Source organism: Prunus mume, linkage group LG4 (genome assembly GCF_029339155.1).
Source record: "Prunus mume cultivar Tortuosa linkage group LG4, ASM2933915v1, whole genome shotgun sequence".
NCBI lineage: Eukaryota > Viridiplantae > Streptophyta > Magnoliopsida > Rosales > Rosaceae > Prunus > Prunus mume.
Window position 1 is genome coordinate 21757811 of NC_142701.1, and position 21872 is coordinate 21779682.

The window sequence follows — 21872 nt, forward strand, 5'->3', positions numbered from 1 at the left end:
AAAGAAAAGAAAAGAAAAGGGGGAAGCTGTCGATAGATTAAAAAGACTGCTGGAGAAATTAGAGCAGTGCAAAGAAGAGAAAAAAAATTGCTACATATATACTGTCACCTCTATTTTCTTTTCTATGTTAGGCATAGCATGCCATAAATCCATGGGTGGAAAAATCTGAAATTACTTGGATGCAAATCCATGGGTGAGAAACCCCAAAATTATTTGGATGCAAATTCATGGGTGAGTAACCTTGAAATTATTTGGATGTAAAAAATCCATACGTGAGAAATCCAGAACCTCTCTGCCTGAATAAGCTGCAAATGAAAAATGAGAAGTTAATTCTCTACCACCAAGTGCAGCAAAGAAAAAAAGAATTGAAGCAAAGGTGCAGATGCAAATAAAAAAAGGGGCTATACCTCTACCTCTTGGACACTCTGACCAATTATCTACCTCTCTATTTGAGAAAGTTGTATCAATTTGTTTTTCTATTTGAGTACACTGCATCAAAAGAAAAAGAAGAAAGAAGTTAGCTGCCTTCCAAGAAAACAAGAAAGAAAACAAACAAACAAAAAAGAAAAGAAGGGGGGGGGGGGGAAATTGTTAAGGCCGTATGGCTTTAGGAGAAACCCAATTTGGGTTGTACAGAAATAAGAAGAGATGGCAACAAGGTTTTGAATTTGTGTTGCTGTGTTAGAACAAAGAAAAGAATGGAGTTGTGGGCGCCATGTCGCATGGTCTATTCTTGATATCCTTCACTTCTCTCTAAAGACAAGAAAATGGGAAGTGAAAAAAAAAATAGCGAACTTGTTTGTTGGTTTCTCTCACAGCCCGCGGTGCATCGATTGTTTGTTTGTTTTTTTTAAAGCTTTTATTTGGTCTTTTAAAAGGTCGAAGATTTATGGTGAGATATTTGCGTTAATCTCAAGTACTCCAAATGGATATAGGAGTATCACAACTTGGATTGATCTCAACTACTCCGAGTAGATATAGGAGTTGCAAGCCTTGTTGCAAGCAAACTCTTAGCTATCGGTTTGGCTCAATTGATAGCTGCAACCCGCAGTCCTTATGATTTGGATTCCTTGTTCATGGGCTAATCGATTTCAAATATCAAAGGCCCGAAATAGATTAATGAGTTGTCAAAAATATTTGCCCATTAATTCTCAAAAGCCCAAAATATTTAATGGGTTACCTAAATAATTACCCGTTAAATTTACGGAGCCCCAAATTACCTATTATATGGTTAATTGATCAATTTTAAAAGTCCTCATGGCCATATTTGGGTCCAAATGCAAATGTCAATTTTAGAAAATTAGTGGGTTAATCAAAATTGCTCATTATTGTTCTTGGACATTGACAATAAGAAAAATGGAACAAAGCCATCCAATTTTCCCGTAGGTCATCTACCTATGCAAATTTCAATGAGATTAAATTCAAATATCTCAAACACAAATTCCCAATTAGTGGACCACACTTACCCATTAATTTCCAATTTTTCCCATAGGTCATCTACCTATGAAAGTCTCCAAATTGTCTCAAAGACACAAATTCTAAACTATTAGGCCACACTTACCCATTAATTTCTAAAATTCCGAACTACGTTGGTTTGATCCCATTGTAGGGGTCTTTTTGTTCCAGCAGCCTAACGAATGGGCTTGAGCTGCTGTAAGAGGAAGACAAACAAAATTCCCCCAGTATCTGAGTTCAAGAACCCGGCTCCCAAAAGAGTTTTTGAAAAGTTTGCAGAAACTCTAGAAAAACACTCTTAGGCTCTTTTCAACAATAGCCAAATGAACATAACAAATTGATAAGTGACTTAGCTTGAGGAGCTTGTGGCATTGGAGCTAAAGTTTCACAAGTTTAGCAATTTGAGAGAGAGAGAGAGAAAAAAACATGAATTTCTTACAGAGAGCAAAAGTTCAAAATGGGGAAGAGGAAAATTAGGAAGATTTCTATCTTAGGAAGAGGGAAAACAATTGAAGAAGAAGATAGGGTGTCTTGAGTAAATTCCAGTTGCTTGACAAAGCTTAGTCATGCTCTGGATGATTGTTTTGCTAGATAGAGGAAGCTATCTTTTATAGGCACTTAGAACCCCTAATTTTATCTAACCTCCTCATTCCTTGTCCTTTGCTTCTTTCCATTCAATCATATTTGGTGAAATTTTCCTAACCAAGGCTCATGGGTCATGAGCCCTTTGGGGTTCCAAGAGTTTTATGTAGCTGGACCTCTCCATAAGGGTGAGGCGCCACCCACTTTCTTTCCTGATTTTCAAAACAAAGCTTGTAGAGGAAAAGAGAATGGTGGAGTCTTTTGTCCAATGGGTATTCTTCCTACATATATGGATTTCCTTTGGTCCCTACCATGGCTCCTGGTCGACCATTTTGGAGTCCTAACAAAGGTGGAATACGATGCTAGTACAAGGCACTGGGCTGGGCTTTGCGTACAGTATTGGGTTATTGAAGTACTATTTCCAGCATTCAATGGGTTTTTGTCAAGCTGTGGGAAATAGCTTATTTGTTATATTTTGCGCATTTTACTAATGTGGGTTTGTCTAAGTATTGCAGCAGACTATTAGATATTCTCCTAAGGCATTGGATCACTTTTCTCCCTCTCTTATGCTACCCATGTGTTTGGGCCCGAGGAATGGGCTTGAGTTTTAATGCTCCCAAGCAGCCTAAAACTTTCATCCTTCGAACTCTAAATAGGCCTTGTGAATGCTTGTTCCTGTCCATACCACAACCTTCTCAGCAAGCCTTGGGTAATTACGTGGCTTGGGCCCACTTAAGCCTGTAGCATGGCTTGGTATTAAAATAGCAATCCTTCACATGGCATTGCCTGTTTGTTTAGCATGCTCGTGCTCGAATTTCATCACGTTATTATAAGCTATGATTGGGCCGCATAACGTTGTATAAATTAATAAGTGAGGATTTATAGAATCGGTACATTTTTGGCCTTTTTGCGCATGCTTGCTTGGCATGACACGTGGCCTATGGCTTGCACTGGTGCGTCTTACAAATCCTCTTATGTCCCGATTGAGCTCCCTTTGCGTTCAATTATATGTTGGGCTAAGGATAAACCCGGGCTTAGTCCTTGAATTTTTGGGCCTCAACATTAGCCCCCTTGATTATTGGGGCCATGAACAGATATTGAGATGAACCAAATAATCAGCCCAAAAGGAAAAATCAAATCCACATTGGTTACATGACCTTCTCGTTTCCTGCTTGTGTGTTGCCATGATTATCTTCCAGCAGTCTTTTACGTTCCCCAAGGTAAGCGCTTCCATCAAAATTTGTTTTATTTTATTTTCTTTCTTTTCCTTTCTTTCTCCTTTTCTTTTCTGATTTCTTTCTTCTGTGCGTGCGAAACCAAAACCACTTGCCTTCTTCTTTCGATTTTTGCTAGTTCTCTCTCACACCCAAGTCTTGAAAACGAGAAATCACTGAGGGGCGCCATCCATAACCGCTAGTTGGTTAAGCACAGGGAAACCGCTCGCAACCACTGGGAGGGGCTACCGTTCTCCTTTAAAAAACCCCAAATTTCTTGGACTTCTCCTTCAATTCATCAAAGGCCAGGCTTAGCAAGGTCACTTTGCAGAGCGTGGAGCAACTCGGAGAGAAAATTGCAAGGCAGTTCCCTTTTCTCTCGATTTTGACAAGCTGCTGGAAAAAAACACAATCAAAGGCATAGTAAGCATCGTTCCTTTATTTCTTCTCCTATTTCTTCATCTTGTTACCGCATACATATACATTTATGCATATACATATACATACATATACAGATAGGAGCATTCACACATATATATTTTGAAACTCCTTCACGAAAAAAGCGTTTTCTCCCATTTCCTTTTGTTGTCTGCTCGCTTAATTCCTCATACCCAATCTTGAATTTTGGAGAGGAACCGCTGATTAGGAATTTTAGGCACCCTCCAAGTGACAATTTATCCTAGTTGAGCACAAAACCTCAGATAGTGTCAAGGCAAGGTAGAAAAGAATAAGCATGCAACGCCCTGAATGTCTTTGCCTTTTCATGAGTAGTCAACCCAAGGCCTTTCTAAGAGGTTGACTCCTGAAAAGAATAAGCATGAATAGCCGCAACCGCAATCAAATTTGAATCTCTGGTTACATCAACCAAATTCTCCAAATCTCAAATCCAAACAGAATCTTTGGTTTATTCTTATCCAAATTCACCCCAAACGCACATCAAAATCATATCCCTAGTTTATTCAGCTAAATTCACTCAAACACTTTTTCAATCAAATTCATTCAAATTCTCCTTTTTGCAACGAGTCATTTATTCATTGCAAATCTTTGAACTATGAGTGGCTTGATTCTTGCAAGAGATATGTAAGGACCCTGAGGTTGGACTTGGGAGTAGCTGCAAAACCAAATACACACGTTATGTTTCTTTATGATGGATTCAAAAGGTGTTCCCTTGAAGCAAGAGATAATAATTAAGAGACACTGCATCTTGGATGGGTCGAACCTAAAATAATAAAACCGCATTATTTAATTAGTTGTGGTAAAATTATGTTGGGAAGTTCATATTTTTCTTCAACATGATACATGCAAATGAACATAACTATTACGTGTGTTTTTATTTTTGTTCGAATTAGCTATATCGAACTAATTGTTAGTAATCAAACAGAATGTAATACTTCATTATTCAAAATTTCAGAAATTCAAAGCTTGAGCTTCTTCCCCATTCTCCCTAATCACCATAGTTATGACAAGGTGAGGAAGGAAACCATAAAACACCACTAAACACTGATGGCCAATAATAACAATTGTCCATCTTTAATTGACAATGTAATGAAAATACATTGGGAGGACATCACACAGCTCTCATCCTCTTTATTAGCGCAATTAAGTGTTTCCTCAATTGACCATGATCAATATTTGTTGCAACTTGCAGCTCAGTTGGCACTCCCTGCAGTACAAAGCCATTGACCCACAAAGAAGTCGTCGCAGTTGATATTAGGGTTGATAGAAAGGAAGAAATCAAGACTCAAATTGAACGTCTCGCTAACAGAAGTACACGTATCACCCTCCTGTGCACCATAAACTGCAACGCAAACTGCGGCAGGTTTTTTCCCTCCAAATCCAACTGCAAACATGAATGCATGTATTAGATATGAAAAACTAACAATTTTTTTCTTCATATATATTGATGTGAAACTAAAAAGAAATCATTTAAAGGGAAATAAGGAATTAAGTTAAGATAATAATTCTTACTGTTAGTGCCAAGTTGTCTACTCTCAGCTGTGGAAATCATTAGAACAAGAGAGAGCACTAGAATCAAGTTAAGAACTAGTGCCATTTTGCTACCAGCCTTGGCCATTTTTATTCACCTTCTTCCTCTGAGTATGAAGTATAAACTGTGTGTTTCTTGGGTTGTGCTGTAAAAGAGTTGCTAGGAGTCTATATATATAGAGAGAGCCAGCTTGGAACATTGTTTACGATGATTCCCTTGATTCAAGAGGGCCGGCTTCTCCATTTGTTTGCCATGAGATTTATTACCAATAGGAACAATTTAATCTCAGTCTATGTGGAGCATGGCCGTTTATAGATGCATTGGATTGTTCACCGTAGGCGATGGTATAATTTGGTGTACAGAATGATACAATTAACAATGACACTAAAAAATAATTTAAAATGGAACGTGAATTAACAAACTTTGGTTAACTATGATTTTTTTTTAAAATTTACTGACGGTAGCGGTATGTCATTTCTCTTTTTTTTTAAATATTTTCAATGGCAAATACATTCCAAACGTGGCCAGCATTTCCCACTCTTATGTCAGGCCATGTGCCTCGCTGATTTAGCCTTCAGTCCCGATGAAACAAAGCTGTGTAAGTTCTTGAACTAAGGGCTAAGAATGGTAAGGTTGATGGCGGCGGTGGCTGGCCTTTGACAGCCACAAGAGGGTCCATGATACTACTATTTTGGGATTGTCATGGCTGGGGCGTTTTCATGACAATTCTTTATAGTAAGGTGCTTTTAATGAGCCCCTCAACACTCTGCCTCTGTCTTCTCAGCGGTGGTGTCGGCAGTTTTGTTTTTGTGCTGGTTTCTTTACTTTTCCTTAATAGGCCATTCCTGTATATATTCCTTGCGGCTTTGTCTCGGTTATGTGGTGGAGTCCAAAACTTTGTACATAAGGGGCATCTTAAGTATTGAAATATATTTCTTTACGGTGGTGACATTTGAATTAATCTAAAACAAATGATTACTCGAACAAAGAATTGAACTTATTACTCTTATGGTCACATTTCAAGTGAATAAAAAAACAGTTGAAATATAAGAGAAATAAAATTGCCTGCTTGTGGTTACAATTTCAAGTGGAGAAACAAATAGAGATATAAGTAGTTTACCTAAGAATTCTCAATTGGTGCTCAATTGGTGCCCAGTGAAGTAGCTTCCTACTTAGCAAGGAAGAATTCTATATCTGTCTCACCTAAACGTTATATATAAGTTAATTCTATATTCGTCTTCTATATCTGTCTTACGTTATTTGATTGCTCATGGCCCAATGTGCCTAGCCAATGTTAAGTTTTTTTTAATCTAAAGCCCATAGTATAAAAAAAAATTTTATAGGCCCATAGTATAATTTGACATGTTTACTACTGTTATTTTACAATATAAACGATTTTAAATGGAAAACACTTGTTAATCAACAACATTTACATATTTTGTGAAAACTTTTAGGGTTAGTCAATTCATTTTATTCAGTTATGTAAATTTTAATTTGTAACATGAACTTGGGTTTTGTAATTTTTTTTATTTTTTATTTTTTTGGTTGATCAATTGAAAGTTCCTTTCACGAAATTTAAATAAAAAAATAAAAAATAAAGATATGAAAATAAAAGGTCCCATCTATTATTCATGGTTTTCCTCTAAATCTCCACAATTTAAGATTTTCTGTACAATTTACAAGGAAAGATTCCATCCGCGTCAACTCAATCGTGGAGTTACCCGTTTCAATTTAACCCAACCACACCCCTCCGAGAGTCAACGGCAACTCCCGAGTTAAAAACTCCAATCATTCTTCGCCGGAAAATTCCAATCGCCGGCGATCTCAGCCCTGACCCCAGCAGTTCAAGTACATGACTTTTTGGATAGACTCGTCGGCCTGGTTCCGTCTCTCCTCACAAACTTGGGAGAAACCCGACCCGACTGCGCCGGACAATGGGCGGAGATCCGAAGCGTCCCCGGCACCACCCAAGCATCTCCTCCTGCTTAGCTGGAAGGATTTAAGACCGGATGTCCACTTAGGCCCCTGGTCGGCAGGGCCCTGCACCACGGCCACGCTCGCCGCCATCCAAACTCTGTTCAAATGGTTCATCTTCGATTTCTAGACTCTGAAACTCTGAAACTGAAATTGAAATTAAGGGTTGTTATTGCTTTTGCTGTTGTTTTTGGTGTTTGTGAAGTCTGTAAGAGTGAGTTAAGGGGACAGTGGCGTTAATTTATAGGGAAAGATGGAAGGAAATGAATCCGGGTTTGGTGAAAAACCACTGGTTTTTCTGAGAGCGGAAATGGTTTTGGTAGAAAAGTGCTGACTGGTTGGGCGTGGTGGCCCAGCTTCTTTTGGCGTTTTCTCAATTCTTTGGATTGGAGGTATCGATAATTTTGATGTTTGATTGTGTCCAGACTCCGCAATTTGATTTTCTCCTCAATTTCTCGAGAATTTGATATGTGTAAGTAGATAATGTGTTTTTCTTTTATAAGATAATGAAATTACGCAAAATTGAATTACATCAGTGAATTTGTCTCTTTTCACATTTTCAACCTTTTCTTCAAGTTTGATTTGACTCCATTTCTAATTGATTAAATAGAAAATAAGTGAATGATTGAATCATTGAATCAAGAGAAATAAATTTGATGTTAACCTTTAGTTTTAAAATTTGATGACTCAATTATATACTAACTTTTTCGTACATACCTGTGAGATGCTCTTTTTTAAAAAAAATTTAAAATTATTTTAGAATTCAAAAAGATAATGAGTAGTTATGTTCAATAAAAATAGGATTCATTATTTAAATTTTTTTTTATTTCAATTTTTTTTAGTATAAAAAATGTGAATTTATCATAATATTCTCAATTAATTAATAATTTCAATTATTAATATTTGCATTAATCGAAGATATTTTTTTGTATTTTGAATATTTTATCATTCTCTGCTTTTTACATTATATATATAATTAATAATTAATTGTTGATCTAATAATATTTCCCATTCTAACAAAATGCCATCTTAACTCTAAAATTCAACTTTCTATTGACCAAAAAATTAATACAAATTATTTAATTTTCTAGTTGTTATATTTCCCTTTCTTTGATGTTGACGAGATATTATAAAATCTGTTACTTCCAACTTCAATTAGACTAAAGTAGCTCAAAACAAAGACTAGGATTAAAGTAGTAATTAGATATCTTTAATTATAGGAGATTGACAAAGAAAGTTTGCTTACAATAATTCTGCAAATTATAGATAAAATGGGGCTAGAGTTATCGCGAGAAACAACGATATAAAAGAGAGACGAAGAGAAGGAGAGCCTATGAGCGAGAACAGGTGTCGAGCTTATCCGAATACTCAGAGGACATCGGATGACTCAGCGTCATGGATCCAATTCGTGTGTGTGTGTGTGTGTGTCTCTCTCTCTCTCTATTGGACTATTACGCATATGTCCTCTTCAGCATGGGGCCGGCCTGCCCACACGTCGTCGTCTTCTACGACTTATCGTCGTATAATAGTAAGTTGTCGCTTCAGGGGCAATTTTGTCTTTTCGATAGTGATGGGAAATGATTTGATATGGAGGAGGGAGAGGGACACGTGAGCGCGTAGGGCCTCTTTTATGCGTTTTGGCGCCATTGGGTGATCACTCTCTCATGGGCCAGGCATGGCCATCACGTGCTGCTGTGGGGTCCCCTGCAGCGGGCTCTGGACTCTTCTTCTATTTATCCTGGCGTCTTCGGCGTTACAAATTACAATGAATAATAAACTAATTCTGTTTTGTTTCTAGTGAGTAGTTAGATTTATACCATTTTCGACGGATGAGATTGGATGCAATTACGGAATCGAACGGCTACCGTTTTTCTTCTTTTGATTGAAACTAGGCCGACAACATTTCCATAATTCATAGTTCTTCATATGAATCCGAGACGGTTTTTGTTGTACCTTGTACGGTGTACATCACGCTGATGTAGCATACCAATTCGGAGACACATTTTGGTTAACAGTTGTACGGCATCGTCATCTCAAGTTTCAAAATATAGGGTATCAGATTCATATCATCCTCCAAACTTGTCAATAACAAAATATATAAAATTTTCATCTTTTTAAACCTTGATGTTAGATTACGTTTTAATTTAACCTCATTATCCACGTTGATACGCTATTTTAAGGACATTCGTAAATATATTGTACGTGAATGATGTACATAATCGAAAGATGAAAATCAAAATCTAATCTAACATACGAGCTTAATAATAATATAAGAACATATATTAGGATGAAGAGAACATAACCCTTGTGATCCATTGAAAAAAAACTCTTCTAGAATGAAAGTTGTTGCTGGATATAGGTTAGGGTTTTCAGTTTTTGCAAGGATTGCATAAACCAGGATGATTTCATACAGTGATTGGGGATCAAAATGTAAACTTGCTTCATATCCATAGGCCAATGGAAATTTGTTTATTCCTATCACTATAGCGAATGGGTCGCCTTCATAAGGAGAGGTCCACCCACCTATCAGCTTTAATGAACATAATAATTGTAGTTGCAATAATAGTATGCCCAGGTCATTATCAGAGAGAGAGTGGGGGGGTGAGCTGGAACGGAACATATAGAAATAGTGCTTTTATAATAATCGCTTTTAGACTTCTGCCAAAAAAATGAGAATCTAAAAACAAAAATTAAAAAACCCTGGTATTGTATGTTTGAACTTCCGTGATGGATTTTATTTTACACGGAGAATCTGAGATGGTGATGTGCATCATACCAAAACAGTAAGGCTCGACCTTTAAGTATTATCCACTAATGCTGATTATGGATATTTAATTCTCTGTGGGTTTCATAATTTACGCTTTAGCAGGAATTAATAAACAAATTTCAGTAGGATCGGAACATAAAGATCTTCCAAAAAAGGGTTAAAGAGTGTAGATAGTGTTACTTTTTTAATTTGAAATTACAGGCAGGCAGGTATTTATCCAATTATATTATAAAAGCAGGATTACTACTTGGTTGGAGATTTTTTTTTTTTTTTAATAATATAAGTGATAGTCTAAACTACAGGAGATAAGAATTTTTTATACACACAACTAAGATATTATGAGAGTTCGAACATAAAACCTATAATATACAAACCAAAGCCTTTTTTTATTGGACTAGACCTCGTTGAAAATTAATTTATAATTACAGGCAGATGTATCCATCCATTGTCATTGGCTTACATTCCAATGTATTGACAAAGTAGTTTAAAAGATAAGATCTTCTCTTTATTCTCCACAACATCATATAATCTTTTTTTATTAGAGTAACTGCACACATAATCTTTATGCCTGAAATATAAATCTCTATCTTTGTTTATATCTCAAAGATCATAGACATGCAAACAAAAAGCTAAGCAAATATACTGCTACCAAGAAATGGTGTTTCCATTGGATGTCACAGTATAAAAAACCCTGGCCAAGGTTCCCCAATATTTATCTTCATATAATTTGATGGAAAAGTTTTGGTTAACATGTTAATTTATTGTTAGTGGACCATAAAATAAGTATTATACACAGATCTCAATCCAGTTTCCATTATTCTACATAATTAAGAAATGGAGCAAGATTCTTGACATCTCAACTCAGTTTGAAGCAGTCAACTTCGAATAATACCAAATAATCTGATGCAGGATCCTTTCAGACAAAACACACGCATAGATCATGATCCTTAAAGCGTAAGCCAGCATGCAGCAGAGTTGTTATGTACCTACTTACCCATAATCCATATAATCACTTCCATGGAGCAAATAATTGTAATACTCTATTATAAGACACTTGTTTGAGCCGCGTGACCTAACCAAAGAAAAGGGATATATATATATTACTGCATGTCTGATGAAATTTGATAAGCGATCGAACTTCTCAAAACTTTGAATAACCCCATTCCATTCTATGTGAGAAAACAACCCAAACTGCATCAAACATTTCTACAAGAATACAAAATTCATGAAGAAAACTTATGGTAAGTAAATTAGCCGTATGGAGAGGTGTTTGTGTTGGATATCTCAAGAGAGAAGTGAGCCCAAACAGCCAGCTAGAACAGAGATCATAAGTTCTGTAAAAAATCACTATTGTCATTTATGCTATCTACAAGTACATTAGGAGACCTGAAGCAGAGCTTCAGACTAATTTTTCTCATAAAAAGGACAAAGCAAAATTAAGCAAAACAAGAAACAAAAATGTAACATCTATCCACAACGAAACATGCTTCCATTTACCTTTAAGATTGCTCAACGGTCTTCCACACATGAATAGGCGACAATTCAATCATATATAGAAACTTCCACACTAGAGAAAGAAATGATCTAAACAAAAAGGAACATAACTCTACACTGAATCAACCCCTTCAACCTGCTGCTGGGCTAGGTACCTTTCCCTGCGCTCTTTCTACAAAGGAAACCATGCATAACACAAGTAAGAACGTTTACAGTAAGAAATGTATAAAGCTCAATATCATCACTCTATCAAAAGAAACAAAAACATGTCAAACGCCTCACCCATTCATCTATGACAAGTCCTTCCCCTACAATCCGGGGGCCTGTGTCTTCTGGAGGCTTCTTTCGTGCCTCGAGGGCAGCCTCAGCCTCAGCCAATTGCCGCTTAAGTTTTTCCATCGCCTTTACAAAAATCAAATTGAAAGTGAAAAAGCTGCTGCAAATTAAGACAACAAAAAAAGTATGCAGAGTGCAGGAAAATGACAGGTTAGAGATGTATCCACCATCTACTTACAAGGGTAGGGCGTTCAGGATCCAGGAAAACAACACGCAAAACCTGCTCAACCACGACTTGGTCCTTCTGCTCATCAAACTGCATAAATGCATGTAACAGTTAATGTTTAATATCTAGGAATTATGATGCATACTGGTTTCTATTTGTGATAGAAACAAAAATATAGAGAACTTTTCAAGAATAAATGAGATTTATAGTAAGATCAACCTGATTCAGGAGTAGAAGATATATGTTCTAATTATAGGAAAGTTCCAATTAGAATTTCTGCAAACATTTGCTATGAAGTACATGACATCTGAACGTTCACTTACTAATTATATTGGCACAGCAGGCTACAGACAACAGAGAAAATGACCTCAGTTCTGCTATCTCAAGTCTAATTACAATATCTCTGATTATTTTGAGGGAATGTAAACGTCCAGTAGTTATTGGTTACATTTACACAGAAAAATAAAAAAACTATTATCGTGGAAAAGCAATGTATTAAGATACGGTAGAAGTTATACAAAATATCTGCAATTATACCAGTTCTGGTACGTAGTCCATATCTCCTTTCACTTTCAAGCTCATGATCTTGAACTTAACCCTGCTCTTCTGGTCTACTAGTTTTTCATTGGTCTCCGGAGGTTCCACAAACTTGAAGACTGTCAATCAAGTTACAATTTTCAGACAATAACTCACTAAAAACTAAAGTAGCTAGCATGTTATTTATTGCAAATGGAAATGAAAAATAACCCAAAAATGAATAGAAGAGTGCGTGAGGGAAGACCATGAAGAATGAATTACCAGTTGCAATAAGACTTTCACCCGGAGCAAGTATTCCCCCCGGAGGACGCATGTAACAACTCTTTGGTGCAGTTGTTTGGAACTAAAACAACCAACATGTAAGCAGTTAGATGGTTCTGTTGGGTAATAAGTGTAACAGATCAAATTGACAGCAGAAAACTCCTAATGCTGTCATCCCCAATTTTCAATTCAAATGTTGTCCCAATTTGATCACAATACTGGTTTATGACTAGTTTCTGATATGTAAAAGAAGTAAAATACTTAATAGGGGGGAAAACACAAAAGGGGGTCTAGATGAGTCAATCGATACCTTGAAAGCTACATGAGACTTGCTTGTGTTTTTAATTCCAATGGCACTCTTGACCTGCTTACCAGGTTCATCTTCAGAGAAAACAGTCACGGTGAGGAAAAACATAACTAGCTTGAATCATCAATCGGCAAAGGAATTGAGCAAGCATTACACTTATCTAATGATTAGCAAAAATGTCTGAGTGAACATCTTATGAGAAATCCTGGGTGATGCTAACAATGTAAGAACAAACCATATTCGGATCAATCAAACCACTCCACACTGGTCAAATGGATACATCATGCAACAGAAACAAACTAAAGAAAGAGAACATCAGAAATAGAGACACCAATAAGAACCGACCAGATCAGCATAACAATTGGAACCACTGTAAGTCTTTAACTCATGAAATCAACAGATCATGCAACTTAAGCAAATCAAAGAACAAAGAATGCAGCTCTATGAACTAAATGTCGAAGACCCAGATAAGCATTTGGCAAATGAAACCAGTGTAAGCTCAAACAGACATCATGCAACTAATTACTCACCCCAAAAGAAACAAAAGTTCCACTCTTTACCTTCAAAATTCTCAGAAAATGGAATAGATGACCAAAATCAAAATCATTATACAAACAACAAAGATAATTAAAGCAGACAAGGTAAGGGGCGTACATGGAAAAAAGAGCTTATTAGCAGGATCAAGACGGAGCCTCCTCCTAGCAGGAAGCAAAGACTTGGTCACATACGACACCGTACTGGCAGAATGAAGAGCCGCACGCTCCACAGACTCGTGAGTCTGACCCAGCTGGTGAACATTGTGCATAGAAGACAAGGTCGAAGACGACGAAGAAGAAGAAGAGGAAGAGGCATTTCTCGACTGCCCAAATGGATTTTTGAATAGACTCCACAGCTTCCCATCAGGCCCAGATTTCTCAGCTTCCACAGCCATTCTCGACCCACCCGCCGGAAATTCGCTTCACGGTAGCAGCCGGAAAATGGGTTTCGCCGGAGATAGTTGGAAAAAAAGTGAAAAGAGAGATTTTGTTTTGTGCTAATTGAAGGCTGAAGCTGAAAGATTGAGGCTTTGGTGCAATGCGTGTTTTAGTTGTGTCTCTGGTTGTGAAGGTCTTTATGATAGCCAATGCCAAATGTGGCTGAATGAGACCTTTCGCTCTGGACTTTTTGGATTGTCGGAATTGGCGGTGGTTACTTTTACTCACTCTCCCTGTTGATGTTGGCTGGCAGTTGGTAGGAGAGCTTCGAGTTTGAAACTTTTGGGCTAAATATTGGCACTATATCATGACAAAAAAAAAAAGCTTAAACGGGATTTTAGACTAATTAACCCTTAATCTACTAATATTTTTATTTTCAACGTTAAAAGAGATCTACAAAATCGACGTTGATTAAGTCAGTTAGCCAGTATGGTGAGTTCGCCCCTTTCACCCGAACCCCTCCCAGTAGATTAGTGGTTTACAATAATTAACAGCTTGACAGTGATTTACAACAAAAGAAAATGACAGATAGCGACAATATAGCTACCCATTGGTGGAAGAACTATTGCTTCGGATAACACTTGCACCAAAATCAAAGTTCTCTTTCAAATCTTCTTATGATTCCTTTTTTCTTTCTTGTATTTTTATTCTGATAAAGGCTTAAAGAGGAGAGCATGGCATAAGGCCATCATAATTAAAATAGGCTATGATGTTTAGAGCATTAGAACATGTTCTGGTGGTGCCATGAAAGATAACGACACAGCAAACCCACCACTGATGCTCCCATGTGGCCCTCTTGTGAAAGGCATCTCATCTTTTCCAATATCCCAAATCAATGAAATCATGTTTCGTACAGTTGATTTGGGGGCAATAAGAACAGTTGCTAACTTGCTATGGTATAATCAAACAGCTTTTGCGTAAAGTTGCTTTCTGTTCCTTGCATCTTGTTCCACAGTCTAGACTAAGTTGATGGACCCAAGAGCTTATTGCTTGGAGATTAGAGCACTACCATATGACAGTAGCTACTTAATAATATGCTCTAATTTCAGGATAGTAATTGATTGGACATAATTCAATTCGACTGTTTTTAGTCTAGGAAACATTTTACTAGATTATGAATCATATTCTGTCATATAATTCAACCCACCAAACACACCCTAAGAGTAAAAGCATAGAATTTTTATTTCCTCTTTTTTTAGAAAAAGTTCTTACAAAGATATGATGATATTAAGATTATAGATCAGGATGCGTACATCTTGAAATACACACACAAACATACATAATGCTTACTGATGATTTCATAAACATGGAGGGGCATGCAGCATATCTTTCCAGCTCAGTTGGGTCCCCAACAGCTCAAGTACATAATTAGTCTAAGTGGTTCTTCTGATTGCTTCAGATTCAGAGTCCTCTGCTTGCAATATTTCTTCGACTCCATTGTTGAAGATGTAGACGAAGAAGATTTTCCCACTTGTGTAGACAGTGGCATAATGTTGTTAATTAGTGCATGTTGGTAGCTCCGCAGGGATCTCCATTTGCTTAGATTCTTTTCTTTAAACTGCTCCACAGCTGCAACAGTGCCCAAAACAGCCCAAGCCTTGCTCTTCCACCTCATTTTTTAACTTTTGAATGACGGCCACTACCAATAATTTAAAGAACAAAGTAGAATTTGTTACAGTAAGTTGGAGAGAGTATTGAGATAGACATATATATAAGCATTGAGACTATCTAACTGAAGCCATAAATATTCAGAGAGAGAGAGAGAGAGAGAGAGAGAGCTAAGGGGGTGATGAGAGTGGAGGTGGTTTCACTTGGGTTGTGGTTTTTGGCCATACCAGCGGCTATTTTGTTCTTTTCAGCCCAGAATTTTTGGAGAAAAGTTGGTTTCAGTTTTCCCTTGGGTGAATAATTTAGTAATAAAGTTGTGTTGTTCTTATGATCGGATTAGGCCAAAGCCAAGATGCTGTGCCAAATTTAACACTTTAGTCAAGCAAGAAGAAAAACTGAATTTGGAAAACTTATGTGCCCAATGTATTTTACTAAATTTGTAAGAGCATTTGCCTCAAAGTAATTTACAATGGCCTTAAGCTAAGCCAAGCTTAATTTGGTTGGTGTCAGTTGGGACCCCAAGAGTTAAGATACATCACTTTCCTCATAGACTCCTCTGACTGCTTTATTTTCTCTTCTCTCATGATCATGCTTGAAGCCATGGCAGAAGAAGAAGAAGACAGCTTCTTGGCCTGAGAAAAAGACCTGAGATGGTTCTTGGCTTGCTGGTGCACCAGTCTCATGGGATAGTTCCATCTGCACACCCCTTGGTCTTTCAACACTTCCACGACTCCAACTGTGGCTGCCACAACCCAAACCCTACTTGCTGTTGCTGTACTCATCATTTTGATTTTCCTTTTTCTTGGGATGTAAGTCTCTTAATTTGTATTGAAATTATGATAAGATAGGTCTTTTGCAAGAGAACAAAATTTGAGACAGGTTGAGTTGAAATAATTGGCATGGAGGGTCTCCTTATATAGAAAGGAAATAATAAGTTACTTGAGTTGGATGCATGAATGAGAGAAAGAAAAGGCCAAAATATTAGGACAAAACCAGAGGCTACTATGTTGCTGCTGGTTTTGAGCCGAGGAAATCCAGTGGATTTTCTGGTTTGAACTTTTCTGCTGGGGTACACACGACATTATGCGCACCTTGTTTCTTCAATATAATAATGTTGAGGCCACAGAATATATGGGAGAGTAAAAGCATTTGTCATCATTCCAGTCCAGTGAATTGAAAAAAATAGAGATTTATATAAAAGCTCAAATTATATATTAAAAATCTTATATGAAATGGACTTTAGAAACACAATAAGAACTTATTTACAACATAACAAAGAGACTTTGAACGTACTATAAATTACAAAACTACCATTGATTTCTTTTTTTTCTTTTTTTTATTTATTAAAAGCGATAGTAATTTTACTGATAACACATAAAAAAGTACAGAGTAGTCGCAATGCCAAACATGAGTACAACATCTCCAGTGACCAAACACAAAAATAAATTGGTTTGATCTAGAGAGAATTAGACATGCCAAAAAAACCTAAAAACTCCAATTCGGCAGACAAGAAGCATCTATACTCAGACCTACAATACAAATCCACAACGCAACTGCAAATCCGCATCGAAAAGTCGAACACTAAATACATATATCAGTAAACTCCTATTGAGTTTCTAAGAATTATTAGACTAAAGTAAACATAGAAACAAGGACACCGCACCACTTCATCTCCAGCAAACCTAAGAGACCAGTAGCACCAACATGGCTAAACCTCTTATTTTGCACAGGCAAAATCCGATCCCACACAAACCAACAACAATCACTTTTCCAACTCCAAACATTAAATTGGAGCAAATTCCATATGTGTGGACCAAAAGCCACAACAAAATCATGGCGTTTACGATAGATTGCAGTACTTGCTTCAAAAACACAACGAAAACCAAAGAGAAAAGCTGGGTCAACAACACCACATCGCAACCATCCCAGTGACAACAAGATACATCCAAGAACAACAAAAGTCACCAAGGACCTACAACAGAAAACACACAAACAAACAAACAAACAAAATACAAGATCCAGATATATCTGAGCAAAAGGACCTAAAATCTGAACAAATCTGGAGAGAGAATAGGAGAGGGGGAAGAAAACTAGGAAAGGAGAAAGGGAGATGAGGAGAGAAAGATGGAAGATGGGGAAGCCACCCACCCCCAGAGGGGGGCGGCGGCTACAGTGCAAGCTCACAATTTCACCTTCAAAAAGCCATTGATTTCTTAAAACAAGCACAACCTCAGAACCTCATAAAAAAACCCCAAAACACTCAGCAAGACATGAGTTTTTTGAGTGTTTTTTTATTTGTTTATAGAAATTAAATGATTCGGGATTTATTTACTAGCTACGTACATTATTGCATTCACTATTTTCCCTGGCTATGGACAAAATTATTTACTAGTTACTTGGTACTAATTAATGGTAGGATCTCCAGAGAAAATTTGATTTTAACCCCTTACTTTCCTTAAGGGACCATACATGATATAGATTTTTTCGGTTAGGGATAATGATCAGATGACATATGAATTTTCATATTAATTGTATATATCATAGAGAACTCATAGATTTACAATTTACAATAATTTTGTAAATAAACAAAATTTCTTCAGGCTGCACAGCCTACACCAACCATGGTCAGCTTAACCACATGCTTCCAGCTATCATCATGCCATGCCTCAAAACTTGAAAATTTGTAATCCAAGCCTGCCTTCAGTGCCAAATTGTATTGATTATCTTCTTCAGCTACAAATTATATAGTTGCTGAAATCAATTGGGTCCCCAGCAGCTGAGGTACATGACTTTCCTGAGAGACTCTTCAGACTGCTTCACCTTCTCATCTCCAAGCTTGCTTGAAACCAGAGCAGAGGATGAGGAAGAGAGCTTGTTAGCCTGAGAAAAAGACCCAAGTTGGCTCTTTGCATGCTGCTGCATTAATCTCATAGTATAATTCCACCTGCAGATCCCTTGGTCTTTCAAGGCCTCCACAACTCCAACACTTGCTGCCACCACCCAACCTCTCCTTGCTGCTGCTGATGATGAACTGCTCATATTGATATCTTCTTCTGTAAACTCTTAATAAGAACACTCTTAAACTTGATGGGAAGTAAAACTTATGTTTTGATGCGTTTGAAGCTTGAAGTAAATGGGGAGTTGGTGTTGCTTTTATATGGAGGGAGTGAGAGTGACACTAAAACTGGGGGAAACCATGGGCTAGCTCTAGCTGTAGAGGTTTTTGCTGGGGTAGCCAGTGGTTTTTCCTTAGTGGGGAGTCAAGATTAGGCTACTTGGTGGCATTCAATTTTTTTTCCTGTCAACTATTTGTCACATTCATTGACGGAGACAAAATTGGGTTGGGTAGGACCAAAGCACACGGTTTTCCTTTATAAAATCCATTTAAGCCTCAGGTATGGGAGGAAAGACCACTTATTTTTGTTTGTTTTCTAGTGGAAATTATCTTCTTTTTTGGGAGACAGTCCAATTGGTTTGAGTTAAGAAATATTTTAGAAGGAATGCTTCTTGGAAACTACTGGTGAAAATACTTGGGTTTGGAGATCCATTATTATATTGATATTATAATATTCTAAATTCATGTTTCGAATAGGATGCTACTCGCCTCATTTGACTCATTACCTGTATCCTTACCTGTAAAGAGGGAAGTAAGCATTTTCCTGAAGGAAGTATTTTCCTTTCCAATAGAGCATGAGATGTCTTGGCTGAGCCATCATGGCTAATCCTCTGTCCTAGTTTCAGATTGGGATGTTTCTAATCCTTTGAATTAATGAATTGGTCTTTCAGATTAAAGAAGGAGATTCCAAATGATAAAGTCATAGATTAGATACAAACTTGGCTTAATCTGAATCTGTGAGTGGTGCATTTTTGTCAATCCATCATAGCACCAAGTTGTGTGAGGAAATTTACAGTGTAGATGATCATGGCTCAACATTTCGACTTCAAATTCCATAAAACGTTTCCTTCTTCAAATATACTGTTTTGAAATTAAACAAATTCGACTCAGACCTGTAGGGTTGATAAATCTTCCACTCATGACAAAATAAACAATGGGCAAAATATATACACAAAAAAACAGAGACCAAAATAATGATTTAGGCAGCAATTCCCAGAAACATATATGTTTTATATGGTAACTGTCTTAACATGACATAATTTACATCAATTTGCCCCAAGCAGACATGAATTGTCTGCCATTTACAAGCACAAAACGATTGCCAATATGTAACTATGTCCTCATTTGGTGTAGCTCTTCATGGGTTGTGTCATCTTGTTTCATCCCTTGTTCATGCTCAAGCTCCATTGCAGCAACCGCTTCCACAAAAATGTGATCTTTTTCCTCTTGTTTTTGTGCTGATTGAATTAGTTGGGACCCCAGCAGCTCAAGTACATGACTGTCCTCAAAGACTCCTCTGATTTCTTCAGCTTTTCATCTCTGACTTTACCCAAAGCAGCTGAGGCAGAAGAAGATGAGAGCTTGTTGTTGGCATGAGAAAATGACCTGAGTTGGGTTTTGGCTTGTTGGTGCACAGATCTTAAAGCAGAGTTCCATCTGCAGATCCCTTGGTCCTTCAGTGCCTCCACAACTCCAACACTTGCTGCCACAATAGCCTTGCTTGCACTTGATGAACTCATCGTGATTATGATTTCTCTTCTCTTCTCTTCTCTACTAGATTTTTCAGTCTGATTTTTTTGCTCTTCAGTTGGTATGTGAATGCGTGTCTAATGAAGGAGACGGGCAAAGAGTGCTTATTTATATAGGGGATTAGAAACGGGGTGCTTTTTTGTCTGTTCCCAAAAACTAGAGGCGGTTTCCTCAGTGAAAGCAAATGGGTCTTTTTCTTTGGGATAGAAAAGCCAGTGGTTTTGTTTGTTTTGGACCTTGTGGATGATGCACTGTGAGTTCAGATATTACTCAACTGGACATCCAGATGCAGTGGAAATGATCAATTAAACATGGGTAGAAGTGGATTTTCAGAATTTCGATAAGCACAACATTTTGCTGCCACGTGGGCACATGGTTTTGCTTTGCTTTCTTTTTATTTTTTTATATATTGAGAAAACTGAATTTCATTCAATAACCAACTAACATAATACAACGAAAAGAAGGAAAGGGATGTACAAGTCTGGGCCTCTGTAAAAAATCTCTGGCGTAAAAAACCCCCAAAAAGGAGGAAAAAAAGCGCCTCCCAGTTGACATTGAATACATAAATCAACAAGTAGCTTTTAAATCTGCAGCAGGCAATGAACTCAATCGAGGAGGCTCCTCCTCAATCCATGTATAAAAACCAATGTTCCTAAAAGCATATTGGGCTAGCTCATGAGCAACTACATTACCATTACGGACCCAAGAATCTTATCTTGTAGGGTCATAGTATAAAAGTTAATATTTTTTTTTTTAAAAGGTTTGTGGGGGGTGGAGATTGGGGGTTTGGGTTTGAAGGTTTAGGAAATAGGGCTTTTGAAGTTCTCAAGTCGGGAGGAGGGTCTGTTTCAATTATACAATCTGTTCTTTTTTCTTTTCAAAGACCTGGACCAAAACGACGTCGTTTTGGCCATGTTTTTTTATAAAAAAAGTGTTGTTGTTGGTCCAAAACGACGGCGTTTTGGCCAGTGCAAATTCGTTTTGGCCAGCTTGTTTAAAAATTTAAAAATATAAATAAAAAACAGAACCCGTATTCAGCTTCTTCTTCCTCAGATCTGCAACCTCCTCCTTCACCCATTCGGAGTCACACAACCATTTAAAGGGACCTTCTACCTTACTTTTATGGAGTCCATAGGATCGTTTGACCTCACTGTGAGTCCGTCCCTGACTATCACGTCACTATCATTCGTACGAGAAAGATCTGAACCACAACCACATCTTTTTAATATCTTCCACCAAGTTCCCTTCTGCTTCAAAATACTCTTTGTCAGAATTGATTCTATTTACTGTCCCTTGTGCGTCTATTTCCAACACAATGTCTTGAAACCCAAAATTATGCGCAAACTTGTATGTATTTAGGCTCGCAGTGTAGGAGTGAAACTATTTGTTCACTTGGTTTGGTGTGGACCGTGGGCAGAAAAACAAACATTTTAGTGTCCTTCTTTCTCTCTATTTGCTTTGGATAATTATAGGCGTGAGTCTACTACTTGTTGACATGTCATTAAATAAATAGTGAGTATTATAATTAGGTTAATTGTCATTTGATGAGTATGATTTAATCTACA

The 21872-nt window shown here is 37.3% G+C and overlaps 6 protein-coding genes across 8 annotated transcripts; all 6 read right to left on the bottom strand.

Moving 5' to 3' along the window:
- Positions 1 to 4755: 4755 nt before the first annotated feature.
- LOC148918171 (secreted LysM effector LysM1-like) lies at positions 4756 to 5555 on the bottom strand. Its single transcript, XM_089051140.1, has 2 exons — positions 5220 to 5555; positions 4756 to 5091 (listed from the first exon to the last, which is right to left on the bottom strand). Exons 1-2 carry the CDS (start codon positions 5323 to 5325, stop codon positions 4901 to 4903), a joined length of 297 nt encoding a protein of 98 aa, XP_088907266.1. The 5' UTR covers positions 5326 to 5555; the 3' UTR covers positions 4756 to 4900.
- A 1286-nt stretch (positions 5556 to 6841) lies between these two features.
- LOC148918172 (Wound-responsive family protein) lies at positions 6842 to 7437 on the bottom strand. Its single transcript, XM_089051364.1, has one exon. It carries the CDS (start codon positions 7327 to 7329, stop codon positions 7063 to 7065), a length of 267 nt encoding a protein of 88 aa, XP_088907490.1. The 5' UTR covers positions 7330 to 7437; the 3' UTR covers positions 6842 to 7062.
- Positions 7438 to 10661: 3224 nt separating this feature from the next.
- LOC103329512 (vesicle-associated protein 4-2-like) lies at positions 10662 to 14324 on the bottom strand. Of its 3 annotated transcripts, none has more exons than XR_016126045.1 (8): positions 13735 to 14324; positions 13084 to 13154; positions 12774 to 12855; positions 12513 to 12631; positions 11988 to 12065; positions 11756 to 11875; positions 11477 to 11645; positions 10662 to 11051 (listed from the first exon to the last, which is right to left on the bottom strand). XR_016126045.1 is itself a non-coding variant. In XM_008231989.2 (7 exons), exons 1-7 carry the CDS (start codon positions 14009 to 14011, stop codon positions 11586 to 11588), a joined length of 807 nt encoding a protein of 268 aa, XP_008230211.1. In that variant the 5' UTR covers positions 14012 to 14324; the 3' UTR covers positions 11308 to 11585. The 3 variants fall into 3 exon arrangements, 1 of the variants encoding a protein (XP_008230211.1); XR_513913.3 differs by lacking the exon at positions 10662 to 11051 and adding an exon at positions 11202 to 11313; XM_008231989.2 differs by lacking the exon at positions 10662 to 11051 and having other exon boundaries at positions 11308 to 11645.
- A 1734-nt stretch (positions 14325 to 16058) lies between these two features.
- Positions 16059 to 16678, bottom strand: LOC103329511 (uncharacterized). The gene has a single exon (XM_008231988.2). The coding sequence runs from the start codon at positions 16445 to 16447 to the stop codon at positions 16169 to 16171; it is 279 nt and encodes a 92-aa protein (XP_008230210.1). The 5' UTR covers positions 16448 to 16678; the 3' UTR covers positions 16059 to 16168.
- A 1490-nt stretch (positions 16679 to 18168) lies between these two features.
- LOC103329510 (uncharacterized) lies at positions 18169 to 18864 on the bottom strand. The gene has a single exon (XM_008231987.3). The coding sequence runs from the start codon at positions 18699 to 18701 to the stop codon at positions 18420 to 18422; it is 282 nt and encodes a 93-aa protein (XP_008230209.1). The 5' UTR covers positions 18702 to 18864; the 3' UTR covers positions 18169 to 18419.
- A 903-nt stretch (positions 18865 to 19767) lies between these two features.
- LOC107880955 (uncharacterized) lies at positions 19768 to 20402 on the bottom strand. The gene has a single exon (XM_016793648.2). The coding sequence runs from the start codon at positions 20295 to 20297 to the stop codon at positions 20025 to 20027; it is 273 nt and encodes a 90-aa protein (XP_016649134.1). The 5' UTR covers positions 20298 to 20402; the 3' UTR covers positions 19768 to 20024.
- Positions 20403 to 21872: the final 1470 nt, after the last annotated feature.